This window comes from Marmota marmota, unplaced genomic scaffold (assembly GCF_001458135.2).
Source record: "Marmota marmota marmota unplaced genomic scaffold, marMar, whole genome shotgun sequence".
In the NCBI taxonomy this organism is placed as follows: Eukaryota; Metazoa; Chordata; class Mammalia; order Rodentia; family Sciuridae; genus Marmota; species Marmota marmota.
This window is the reverse complement of record NW_026000110.1, coordinates 1,191,600-1,205,110: the sequence shown is the minus strand read 5'-3', so window position 1 is coordinate 1,205,110 and position 13,511 is coordinate 1,191,600. Positions and strand designations below refer to the sequence as shown.

At 39.3% G+C, this 13,511-nt stretch overlaps 2 protein-coding genes across 14 annotated transcripts in view; both read left to right on the top strand.

Annotated features, from left to right (window-relative positions):
* The window catches only part of LOC107160196 (zinc finger protein 239-like), a 70,140-nt gene extending 65,584 nt beyond the window's left edge, over positions 1-4,556 (top strand). For 6 of the 13 annotated variants that reach the window (XM_048784680.1, XM_048784688.1, XM_048784682.1 and 3 more), the window contains 6 exons: positions 489-615; positions 794-854; positions 1,421-1,642; positions 2,147-2,338; positions 2,421-2,715; positions 2,800-4,556. In XM_048784680.1, coding sequence (XP_048640637.1) covers positions 489-615; positions 794-854; positions 1,421-1,642; positions 2,147-2,338; positions 2,421-2,715; positions 2,800-2,994 — 1,092 coding nt within the window. In that variant the 3' untranslated portion in view covers positions 2,995-4,556. Of the gene's footprint in view, positions 1-488; positions 616-793; positions 855-1,420; positions 1,643-2,146; positions 2,716-2,795 lie in introns of all 13 variants that reach the window. The other 7 variants (XM_048784690.1, XM_048784691.1, XM_048784681.1 and 4 more) reach the window with 7 other exon arrangements.
* The window catches only part of LOC107160198 (zinc finger protein 709-like), an 83,257-nt gene that overhangs the window by 53,368 nt on the left and 16,378 nt on the right, over positions 1-13,511 (top strand). The window lies entirely within an intron of this gene.

Below are 13,511 nucleotides of genomic sequence, written 5' to 3'. Positions count from 1 at the left end.
ACAAGACATCAGTATTACCATGTTGTCTATATTAACTTTGTAGGTACAGGGAGCCAATGTAGTTGGCAGAATCTCTCTCAAATGTCTAGTTTCATGATTCCTGCAATTTCCTTCTCATCACCTTTCTTTTCTTAAGATAAGTACTATCAGAAGTCCTTATATTAGCTCTGTACCACACAGGACATTTCTAGGAAATGTAATAGAGGTGCAACCAATAAAGAAGTTAGGAGTGATCTGGGAGCCTGTCTTACTTCCTGGGAACTCACAAAAGAAAGGATATAAATCACTATGATGTTTGCATTTTGAGTAGCGAATTTCTAGTGTTGGAATGGTTGGAAGAAGTTGAGTGCAGTAAAGATTTGATGGACCAAATCATGGAATTAATCGAGAGGCCAGGGAATCATGTGAACATCATGCATGTTGAGTATAGATTTCTCATGCTGTCAATCTCTCCTGGCCTCCACTATACATTTGGGGGGATATTTTAGATCTCAGTGACCTTTGAGGATGTGGCTGTGAACTTCACCAAGGAGGAGTGGGCTTTGCTGGATCCTTCCCAGAAGAATCTTTACAGAGATGTGATGTTGGAAGTCCTCAGAAACCTGGCTTCTATAGGTAATAATGATGTTTCTAAAATTAGTCAAATAGAGAACTCATGTTATTTTGTTCATTTATGTAGAAGGTTAAAAGGGAATCAGTTGGTGAATTATTGCAACATAAATGGCACGTACGATTTGGCAAAGCATTTCTAGCTCCTAAATATTCATAAAGATTGTTCTGTTCTCCATTTAAGGAAACAAGTGGGAAGACAAGATCACTGAAGACCATATTGAAAACTCTGGGAGCAATATAAGGTAACTGTACTCACAAGAGGAATTCGTGAGGGAATCTGAGAACTGTCATATAATATTTAAAGCAAATCAACCAATGAAGTATGCATAATTTGAGAAGTATTTCTTCTTATAGTGTTTTTTACCAGAAATATATACTTAACTGTAACAGATATTCAGTCTTTTCAAAGTATTTGACATTCAAACCATACTATGAAATTGCATATGTGAATATCACTATTTGGATAATGGCCATAGAGAAGCTGTATTGCAAAGGATTGTTTCCTTTCAATCTCTTTATTTTCAGGGAAGTTGAGCAAGTCAGAAAACCTAGCGTTTACCTGGTGTTGGTAGTAATGTAAGGATCTATAAATAAATAGCAAATTGTGAATGAATCAAGCATTGATTATGTGCTTTTCACTTCTTCTTCAAAGAAGTTATATGATAAACTTCAAAGGCACAAAATAGTGTGGGGAAACCTTCAAATCAATTCCAATTCTTAATTGAACAAAGAAAAATTTTAATAGAGTAAATCCATGTGACTTCATTATATGTGCCACAGAGTTCATATGTCCTTCATTCCTTAACAGGCACATCACATCTCACTCTGGACACAAATACTACTACAAGCATGAGGAATGTGAAGAGAAGCCATGTGAATTTAAAAAAATTTGGAAATCTCTGGTTTCTCCCAAAAGTGTTCACACAAAAATGTTAACACAAACTGGAGATGGACCATATGAAAGTATAGTACATGGGAAAGTCATCAGTTGTTCCAGTGACATTCAAAGACATGAAGATACTCATACTGGGTGGCAACCTGATGAATGTCAACAATATGGTGAAGCCTCTTCTTTTCTCCTAGGTGTTCAAAGACACAGGAGAACACACAGTGAATGTAAACATTTTCAGTGTGAGGTATGTGGGAAAGCCTTTCATTTCTCCTCTTTATTTAGAAAGCATGAAAGAACTTATTCTGGAGAGAAACTCTGTGAATGTAAACAAGGTGGTCGAACCTTTATTTCACACACAAGTCTTCAAAGGCACAAGATCACACACACGGGGAATGCACGTTTCAAATGTAAGGTATGTGGGAAAGACTGTGCTTATCCCAGTTTATTTAGAATACATCAGAGAACACATACTGGAGGGAAGCCCTATGAATGTAAGCAGTGTGGTAAAGCCTTTGCTAAATCCAGTTATCTTCAAATACATGGAAGAACACATACTGGAGAGAAGCCCTATGAATGTAAGCAGTGTGGGAAAGCCTTTGCTACTTCCCATCAGCTTTATAACCACGGAAGTATACATACCAGAGAAAAGCCCTATGAATGTCAACAATGTGGAAAAGCCTTCACTACTGCCTCTTGCCTTAAGATACATGAACGAACTCATACTGGAGAGAAGCCCTATGAATGTAAGCAGTGTGGGAAAGCCTTCACTCAGTCATCTCACCTTCACTCACATGAACAAACTCATACTGGAGAGAAGCCCTATGAATGTAAGCAGTGTGGCAAAGCCTTTGCTATGTCCAGTAACCTTCAGATTCATGGAAGAGTACATACTGGAGAGAAGCCCTATAAATGTCAGCAGTGTGGCAAAGCCTTTGCTAAATCTGGTGACCTTCACAGACATGAACGAACTCATACTGGAGAGAAGCCCTATGAGTGTAAGCAGTGTGGCAAAGCTTTCACTCAGTCCTCTCACCTTCACTCCCATGAACAAATTCATACTGGACAGAAGCCCTATGCATGTAAACAGTGTGGCAAAGGCTTTGCTAGATCCAGTGACCTTCAAATGCATGGAAGAACACATACTGGAGAGAAGCCCTATGAGTGTAAACATTGTGGCAAAGCCTTTGCTAGATCCAGTGACCTTCACATACATGGAAGAACTCATACTGGAGAGAAGCCCTATGAATGTAAGCAGTGTGGCAAAGCATTTGCTCAGTCTAGTCAGCTACACTCACATGAAAAAACTCATACTGGAGAGAAGCCCTATGAATGTAAGCAGTGTGGCAAAGCCTTTGCTTCATCCCATCAGCTTCACAAACATGGAAGAATACATACCCTATGAATGTCAACAATGTGGAAAAGACTTTGCCACATCCTGTCTGTTTCACACACGTGAAAGAACACATACTGCAGAGAAATCGTATGCATGAAAACAATTGGTAAACTCTTCTGTTATTACTGTTTCACTCATATACATGTAGGAAGTTACTGGAGAAAAATCCTTTGAATATGAAATATGGTAAATCAATATTTCATGTTATCCTCAAACACAAGAAATGGCTCACACTTCTGAAAATGTGTGTTTGTGTGTGTGTGTGTGTGTGAGAGAGAGAGAGACATACACAGACTGGGGATTTTCTGATGTTGCTCTACCACTGAGCTACATTCCAGTTCTTTATTACATTTTATTTTGAGACAGGGACTTGCTGCATTTCTTAGGGTCTTCCTAAGGTGCTGAGGCTAGCCTCCAACATTGATCCTTCAGAATCAGCCTCTCAAGTCTCAGGGATTAAAGGCATACACCAGCACATTGGACTCAATAACTCTTTAAATGTGAAAAATATCACAAATCATTCCATTTTCCCTGTTGCCGTCAAAGCCATTTCACTCACATTGAAAAACAAACCCTCTGAATGTGGGGGATTTGCTACATCCTGCCAGCTTCCCATTCATCCCTGTTTTCCTTCTCATATATGAAAACACTCACAGAGAGAAGCCCTATGAGTGTGAGAAATGTGGGAAATCTAGTTTTCTAAGTATTTTACTAAGGACTGGGAAGATTCTTTTGGAATAAAAAGAATAAATCCTATGCAAATAAGAAATATAAAGGTTTCAGCTGTTCTAGTTTTGTTCAGTTGTATGAAAAGGACTCATACTGTAGAAAATGCTGAGGATAAGCCATGTGGGGCAGTATTCAACTTTCAGAGTTTTCTTCTAAGGTGTAAAGACTTCATATCTGGGAAGATCCTTTTTCTCTCTATAAAAATTGTAGTAAGGCTTTCAACTTTCCAGGTCCCTTTGAACAGCATTTAAGAAATCACACTAGACAAAAGCCCTGTATATAGAAATGTGGTAGGTCCTTTGCTTGTTTCAGATCCATTTGAACTTGTTCAGACTTGAGGAAATTTTATTTTATTTCATTTTATTTATTTCTTTTGAGAAAACCACTGTAGGTGTGTGAAAAGGTATGTGCCTTCATTTCTTTTTTTACCTATTCAGAGGTAACAAAAATGCACCCTGGGATGGAGAGGAACATTGCATCAGCATGAAGATTTGAAAGCAACATGTTTTTCTGGGTTAAATCTCTCTTATTGTTAGATTCCATTTTCATGTGTTTTAAGTCTTTTCTGTCTAATGTTTCATTACATATTGTGAATGTTAGTTTAAGCCTCTCCACTCCAGCCTTTGGTACAGATTGGTGAAATGTCTCTTCTGAACTTTTTTCCTTCTTTCTTTGTTCACATTTCGCCCAGGAGTGCTCTACCACAGAGTTTCTCCACAGTCTTTTTAATTGTTATTTTTTGAAATGGGGTGAGGCTGGGAGCTGGAACCATAGTGATGTGTTTGTGTACCCTGCAGCTGGCCTCTTTCTTGTCCTTGATTGCTTATTGATCTGTTGATGACTCTGGGACCCCACTCTTGTCACTTATGCTTGTTCTAAGTCTCATGTGTTGCATTGTATGTAGACACATTAAAGAGCATTGAAAAATAATGTCATTTGTGTATATTATTTGGAGAGGCACTTTCTCAAAATATATTTTGCCCTATATTTGAGTTCTTTCTCTTTTCTTTTCCCAGTTCTGGGGACCCAATCCTGCCTTGTGCATGCTAGACATTCTAGCAGCAAGCACTCCCATAGCTCAGGTAGTGAGTTTGCTGCTGCTGTGTGTGTGGACCCCACTGATGACCACATCAGCAGATGCAGCTCTGCAGGTGTTTCCCCCACAATTGCAGATGGTCTCTTTCTTCTGAAAGGTCTTTTTATCAGTGAATTTTTTTAAAAAAAAACTACATCCAACTTAGCATTTCTCCCCATGAATAATACTTAGTTGGAATATTCCAGAAAACCCAGGCTTTTTTTCTCTCTGTGTTAGAGTTCGTCAGGAGCCCTGGGAAAATAGTGTGATGGTTTTCTTAATACACACTACATGGCCAAAGGCTTGGTAAGTAGGATCCCAGTCTCATGTCCTAATATAGTGGCACTACCTTCTCCACCAAAGAATCTTAAATAAGCTTCTCGAGAGACCTTCACCATAATCTTCTTTCAACAGAATATCAGGAAAAAATTTTTGCAAATATCTAAATGTGGGTTATAACACAGACTTCCTTTTTTGTGTTAAAGCTTAGAAGACCTCTGACCAATCTTACAATTTGTACACAAAGCACTTTCTGTGAACTAAACAGAACAAAACAAAAAACACCTTTATGTATACCCCTACAAAAAAATATAAACCTCTATCCCTGTCACACTGGGTATAAATAAAGATCAATGAAATTCCAAGCAGTGATCTAAAAAATTTTAGGTGATACCCCTCAGAACTCTGCATCTAATAATCTGCTCCTGGAACATTCCTTGGGTGTCTAGATTCATGTGCCCTACATCACTAATGGAGCTACAGCCTCCAACCAGGTGATATTGTGCAGTACATGATGTGGAGAGGGCTGTTTCTGCTCAGGCTAAAGAATTCAATAACCTGTCCTAAGGATTCAAAGCATCCTGAGCAAAACCTCACCCACAACCTTTTCAGGAATCATAGATCTTGTGTGATCATTGCTAAGAGTTCCTTACATACTTGTGTTCAAAATTTTAAGGTAGCAAACATGCCAAAGATGAGGTGGTTGTCACTGCTATCTCTCTTGCCAGCCTTTTGCTGTGTCTCTGTGTTCATTTGGAAAGGAAGGCCAAAAGAGTGTGCTGTGGCACTTCTGTTTTTAATAAATACAGCTTAAGCCATCCAGGATTGCTCTAAACTTTCTTTCCACCTAATGAGACAGTGTGGCAATTTCCTAGTTTTACATCTTTGATTTAGTAGAAATATTGCATACTGGTGTATGAGTACTTGATGCGGTCTGAACTTCTTTGTAATAAATTCATTTGCCAAAGGCAGTAGTTGCAGACTTGCTATTGGGAAGTGTGAGGAACTGGAGTGAATGCAACTGTCCTAGGGAGCCGACATTCTTTGTAGGAATTCAATCTTGGTGAGTACATCAGTGCAGGAATCAGACTCCTAGGAGGATACAGAATCTCCTGACAGGATCTGCCTATCCTTTTTGTTCAATAGTGGGCTGGCAGGTGGATGGCCACCTTCTGATGGATTTGGGTTTTTAGGTGAGCAAGTAGTGAGAATATATAATAATTAAATGAGAATTAAAATATTCTTTGTCATACTGAAGACATGATTTGGGTGCCAAACACGATAACAATTAACCTTTTGGACCTTGAATCACATATTTTCCTTTCATATATGCATTTTGTCACAAACTTTTGTAGTGTGATGCTTATGTGAAACAAACTGAGATGAATATGGACAGGTTTATTTAATGGAACAGTGTACTAGAAGTTTTAAAGACCTGCAGCAGACTTAAATTCTACTCTTGTTAAAATTTTATGAAAGACTATGAAATTCTAAAAATTCTTTTGAATCCCCAGGTGCTGTGGCATACACCTGAAATCCCAGTTGCTCAAGATTCTTAGGTAGGAAGATTATGATTTTTTTTCATTTTTTTTTAAAGAGAGAGAGAATTTTTTATTATTTATTTTGTAGTTTTTGGTGGACACAACATCTTTATTTTATTTTTATGTGGTGCTGAGTATCGAACCCAGTGCCCCATGCATGCCAGTTGAGCATGTTACCATTTGAGCCACATCCCTAGCCCATCTTTTCATTTTTTTAAAAAATTATTTTTTATTTGTCGGTGGACATTTATTTATTTATTTATATGTGGTCCTAAAAATTAAACCCAGTGCCTCACACATGCTGGGCATGTTGTCAACTACTGAGCCACAACCTTCACCCAAGGGTTTTGATTTGTATGGTGGCTTACCTGGATGACAAAGATTAAAGAATTCCGTGAGACCCTGTCTCTAAAACATAACTCAATTAATAAATTTTTAAAAAGGCTGGGAGGTGTTCAGTGGTTGAGTTCCCCTGAGTTCAATTCCCAGTAATCCCAAGAAAAATGCATTAGGAACCAAGTTTTAATAAACTGTATGATGGGTGGATGGGCTTCTCCATTATACTTTTTTCTTCTTTGGATTCTCAGGCATGGTTTACTAATTCAGGAACTCTGTTAAATTTACCAATTCAATAAAAAGCAAGTGTATGGTTTTAAAAAATAATAATATAGCAAGGTCCATGAGGGGCAGCTTCCTGCTCTGGGAACCCTCAGTAATTAATAGTCATCACAAGTGGCCATAATGTGCTTATCATAAAGAGTTCATGAAAGCTTATATTGTGTAGGAGTCTCTGAAGATTCTAAAAGTGCCTGTCTTTTCAGAGCCTTTTTTTGGAGGAATTCCATATGGAGGTCTCTGATTTATAGATGATGTCATTGGGGAGATGAAGTAAAACTGATAAGTGAAGAACACGTTGTCACATGGTCCAGTGCAGCCTAAAAGGTGTCAGACTTTCTTGTCTTTAAGGAGTGTATCAAGAACCCTTGGAGGTGGAAGTCAGCAATTTAGGATGTGCTCCTGCAGAAACATGATGCTGTGTGTCTCTGCTCAGGTCATTTGTGAAAAGCTGATGAGTAGTCTGAAAATTTATTTGGTCCTGTTGGTGATAAGGACAATTGCATTAGAATGCTATTGAAATAGAGAAAACAGAAAATATTAGCCAAATCTGAGGACAAAATATATACCAGTTGTTAATTAGATAAGACTAGCAACTTTTATTATACTTGGTATTGGGTATGGACACTTATACATGGAGTCACATCATCAAATTATCAGTAATCTACCCCAGGCAAAAGTTGAGATAGAGAATATCTGTGTTTCTGTAGTTTGTATTTCATTATTTCTCTGTGATTACCAGTGACTGTGTTTAAAGATTTCAGGATGCCCAGATATAGTTCTGATTTTTTCCATATTTAACAAATTAGAAAATATTAGACTATTAAATGTTCTGAGAAGCACATCACATTTTATTGGAAATTTTAGTTTCCATACACCTTGTTTTAATATCAAACAATATGAAGTAATTTAATTTGAGATCAATGGTGTTTACTTTATTTATTTATTTTTGCTATTGTGTATTGCTGTGACCATTGTGGCCAAAGTAGCAGGTTCTGGCAAGGCTGATGGGAGATTGGAAGAAATAAAGAGTAACACACGCAGAACTTGAAAATGAACAGCTGGGATCAGGTGGAGCTCTGCTCTCTGATGGAGCAGCAGGTCTAAAGTATTACACCAGCAATCTTTATTGTATGTTTCATTGATCAGGTTAAAGACTATGCAAGCATTACTCTTTGTATTTATAAAAGTTACACAGTTAGCAACAGTATGCAGCTATTTCCTCAGTTACATTCTACAGTTGCAATGCACAATGTTGAGAGCACTGTGGAGCTCTCAAGAAAATCTATTGTTTAAAGTTACTAATTTCTGGGCAGATTCAGGAGCAGCAGAACTGGTGAAACATTGTGGTTGTCTTAGCCAGGAAGTTCCTTTACTCCCAGGAGCTGTGTGCCTAAGAATAAGGTCAAAGCTGAAAAGACTCTCACAACAGAGTGTGTTCCATGGAGAGCATTGCCATAGCAACCAGGCATCCTATACTTTTGCATAGAAACTTTCCCAGTCACATAGCATGCGACTACCATGAAGTAATCAGAGACCTCAATCTCAGACACTTGTCTCCAAGTCATTGTCACTAGTCTCCACAGGAGATTCAACCCAAGTCTGCTTTACCACTGAGCTACATCCCCACCAAGTCTCCCCTTCTTTTTTACTTTCTTGAGGCAGTGGTGGACTCTGTTGCCCAGGTTAACCTCATACTCATCTAAAACCGGAGCAATGTGGTCTCTGAACCTTTACCCCAAAGGCAGTCACATTTGCAAGGAACTCAGTTGAAGTGGTTAAGTTAAAGTAATGTCACTTTGAAATTCTATAGTTTGTGACTATTGTTTCCAAACCCATTCTACCAGGGCTGGTAGAAATTTGCAAGTCCCTTTTTTATGTCTCTAGATCATAAGAAATAATATTTTTTTTTCAAATTTTCATAGATGTATGTATATCACTCAGACCCTAAGTATTTGGTAATGAGTGTTGGCCCATGAGAAACTTGTTGGAATTGTGTGGATACAACCTGCCTTCTGATTTGTCTTTCTATTTTCTTTCTATCACTCTCTTTTTAGTACACTGGGTTGTTAACCACAAACCACATCCCCAGAACCTCTGTTACATTTTATTTAGAATCAGGGTCTCACTGAATTGCTTAGGCCATCTGTAAATTCCTGAGGCTTGATTTGACCCCACAATCCTCCTGTCTCTGCCTCTTGAGCCAATGTGATTACAGGTGCATGCCACTGAACCTGGTCCTTTTGCTTTTTTGAGATAGGATTTCACTAAATTGCTGAGGCTGACCTCAAACTAAAGATCGTCCTGACTCAGGCTCCTGCATCTCCTGCATTATAGATTTCACCACAACAACTGCCTTTTTATGCATCTGTTTATTTATTGCAGTACTGGGGATTGGGTGCATTACCACTGAGTTGCATCCCCAGACTTGCTACCTGTTTCAAGGTAAGCATTATTATTTTTACTTTTGTTGACAAAGGACTGAATCCACATCAGGTTTTAGACAGACATGAGCTGAGGGCATCCCTTCCTTTTCATATCTAGGAGGCCTCACTTCACATGGACTCACATTTAAGCCTCAGCTGGATGAATGTTTATTTCTCACTTAATTATCAAGACTTGGGAGAGTTAGGATGAAACAATATGACTCCAGCAAAATGGTAAGAGCATCACTGTTGAGAGCCACAGCCAAAGGGGCCCCAGCAAACTTCAAGCTGATTGGCTTACAGCAGCCCTAGCAAACTTTCCGCTGATTGGCTCACAGCAGCCCCAGCAAACTTCCAGCTGCCAGCTGATTGGCTCCTCTGTGGTGATGCTCATTGGGCTGTTTCTCTGCCCTTTCAGACCACGGAGCTGCTCATTGGGGGACTCTTTTGGCTCCACCCACATGACCCAGCCAATTGGCCTCAAGAGCAGGAGGAGTGGGGAATTGAGAGGCTTGTGGGAAGCCGGTGGTGGCAGTGGGGCTCTGAGGGAATTCCTGAAGAGCTCCTGTGGTGCAGGGTGTGTTCTAAAAATAACTTTCATGTCTTCTTGGTAAGTGGCTGGTGAATTGTGCCCAGCCAGACTGTGGCATTTGGTGGCCCATATGGGGAACGACTGAAGGTAAGTGATAAGGTAAACTGCTCACCCCTGAGGGCAGGGTGAGAGGATCATAGCCATTTTAAGATTCTTCTTTCCTTTTGTTTCTCTTTTGTTTTAAGTTGCCTGTCCCTGGAGATGGGTGAGACAGAAGAAAAACCGCTGACATCTGAGGAAAAACTATTTGCATATGAGGAACAGATAGGGAGAAAGGAGGGATGGACATTTCAGGAGGATAGAAAGGCTGATATAATGATTTTTTTGTTGTTCCATTTTTGTTTCATTCTGTTTCGGTTTTGTTTGGCGTTATCTTGTTGGGTTGTATTATAGTTATAGTAGAAATATGGGATCAGAAATTAGTAAAAAACAAACCAAAAGAGTGTTAAGTAAATTGTTAGAGGAAGGAGGCATCCCAGTAAAATCAAGAGCAGTCAGGGCATACGTTGATACAATACAAAAATGTAGCCCCTGGCTTTTTAAGGAGGAGTTGTTAAATATATCACAATGGAACCATCATGGTGAAGATTCAAAAAGAATAGAAAAGAAAAGCCCAGGAACTCTTCCAGTTGGCACATTGCCATTGTGGACGTTTGTATCTTGTTTGCTTAGTCCAAAGCCTTAAGTTCAGACAATGGTAGAGGAAGGAGAAGACATATTGATTCAAGTAAAAGAGAAGGTCTCTCAAGTTAGTCAGACAGAGGAAAAGATTCAAGTAAAAGAAGGTCTCTCAAGTTAGAGGAAAAGATTCAAGTAAAAGAGAAGGTCTCTCAAGTTAGTCAGAGGAAAAAATTCAAGTAAAAGAGAAGGTCTCTCAAGCTAGTCAGACAGATTAAGCAAGTTTAAAGCAGAAAAGGCCATCAGGGGAAAAGTTACAACAGGAGTCTGCTACTAACACCTTTCTATCACCAGAAGGTGTAAGTGTCCAACCAACAGTGCCACCTCTATATGCTGGGAGGCCCCAAAACCCTGTAGTTGATAGATGGGATCCTGAGACAGGACCTCAAATATTAGCCTGCCCTGTATTTGAGCAGGCAGGAGGGCAGCAAATTCACCATGCTTTAGATTTCAAAACAGTGAAGCAGCTAAAAGAGGCTGTAACAACCTGTGGTCCTCAAGCACCCTTCCCTGTAAGCATGGTCGAATCCATTACCAACTTGAACATGACACCAGGAGATTGGACTAGTATGTGTAAAGCTGTGCTAAATGGAGGACAATACCTGTTATGGAAGGTTGCCAATGAGGAATTTTGAAAGGAGATGGCTAGGCAAAATGCAGCAGCCAGTTATCCTCAGAGAAATCTAGATATGTTGTTAGGAAAGGGACCTTATGAGGATCAGCAGCAATAAATTGCATATGATCCTGTCATATACTTACAAATTGCTGTAGATGCAGTTAGAGCATGGAAGACTTTACAAGGACATGGAGGTTTACAAGGTCAATTATCTAAGGTAATACAGGGAGCTAATGAATCTTATGCTGAATTTGTAGATAGGCTTATTCAAATGGCTACCAGAGTTTTTGGGAATACAGAGCAAGCAATACCATTAATAAAACAACTGGCTTATGAGCAAGCAAATTGTTGGTGCAGAGAGGTCATTAGACCATGAAAACATGAAGATTTAAACACATATATTAAATTATGTAGAGACATTAATGAACAAGGGCAAGTCTTGGCAGCTGCAGTACAACAGGTTTTAGATGCCAGGCCAAAAACATGCTACAATTGTGAACAAACAGGACATTTTAAAAGGAATTACCCCATAGGAAGAGGGTTTAACAAAACTAGGTTTCAAAGGAGTAGAATACCGGGTATTTGCCCACAATGCCGTAGAGGGAGACATAGGGCTAATGAATGCCGTTCTCAAACCACCATAGAGGGTACTCCATTATCAAAAAATGAACAAGGACCAGGTGTCTAGCCAAGATATCATGGAGAAAGGCATCAGGCTCCATTGCCAGAAAACGGACATGGGGGCCCAATGCTCTGGGGCCCACGACCACAAATATATGGGGCACTGGAGGAACCCAGCAACACTATCAGGGTAGTGCCCAGGACACATTATCCATTAGATCCCTCATTAGACAAACCAGAGGAAGTGCAGGATTGGACATCTGCACCTCCACCAGAACAGTACTAACTCCAGAGATGGGAGTTCAAATCATTCCCACGGGGGTAAAAGGACCGCTTCCCAAAGAAACAGTAGGCTTATTATTGGGATGCAGTTCTTCTACTCCAAAAGGACTTATGATAAGTCCTTGGGTAATTGATCCCAATTATGAAGGTGAAATAAAAATTATAGCCAGTTCTCCAAAGGGTATATCAGTAATTTCACCAGGAGACAGAATAGCACAATTATTAATAATACCCAGCCTACATGATAAATTTTCCAGTTGTACTATAGAAAGAGGTTCCAGGGGATTAGGCTCCACAGGTGTAGATTGGGCTATACTTTCTTTAAATTTAGATTCTCGCCCCATGATAAAACTAAATATTCAAGGACATGAATTTAATGGACTACTGGATACAGGTGCAGATCTTAGCATGATCTCTCATCAAGAATGGCCAAAACATTGGCCATTACAACAAGCCCCTCAAATGCTTCAAGGCCTAGGAGTGGTGAATAATCCCCATAGAAGTGTGATGGTATTAGATTGGAAGGATCCTGAAGGATGTAAGGGAACTATACAGCCATATGTATTGGATCATCTTCCTATAAATTTATGGGGATGAGATGTCCTTCATCAATTAGGACTAACATTAACAAATAACATCAATTCAAATGTGTCCACTATTATGGCTAGACAAGGTTTTAGGAAAGGAAAAGTATTGGAAGAAAAAGGACAAAGTATAGTGGCGCCAATACAAATAGATCAAGAAATAGATAGACGAGGATTGGGTTTTCAGGAGGGGTCACTGAGACAATAAAAATTACTTGGAAATCAGAAAGACCAGTATGGGTTCCTCAGTGGCCCCTGACTAAAGAAAAGTTACAAGCAGCCATGACTTGGTAAAACAACAATTAGTGGAGGGACATATACAACCTTCTGTATCTCCCCATAATACTCCTATTTTTGTCATCAAAAAGAAATCTGGGGGCTGGGGATGTGGCTCAAGCGGTAGCGCGCTCGCCTGGCATGCGTGCGGCCCGGGTTCGATCCTCAGCACCACATACAAACAAAGATGTTGTGTCCGCTGATAACTAAAAAAAAATAAATATTAAAATTCTCTCTCTCTCTCTCTCTCTCTCTCTCTCTCTCTCTCTTTAAAAAAAAAAAAAAAAAAAAAAAAAAAAA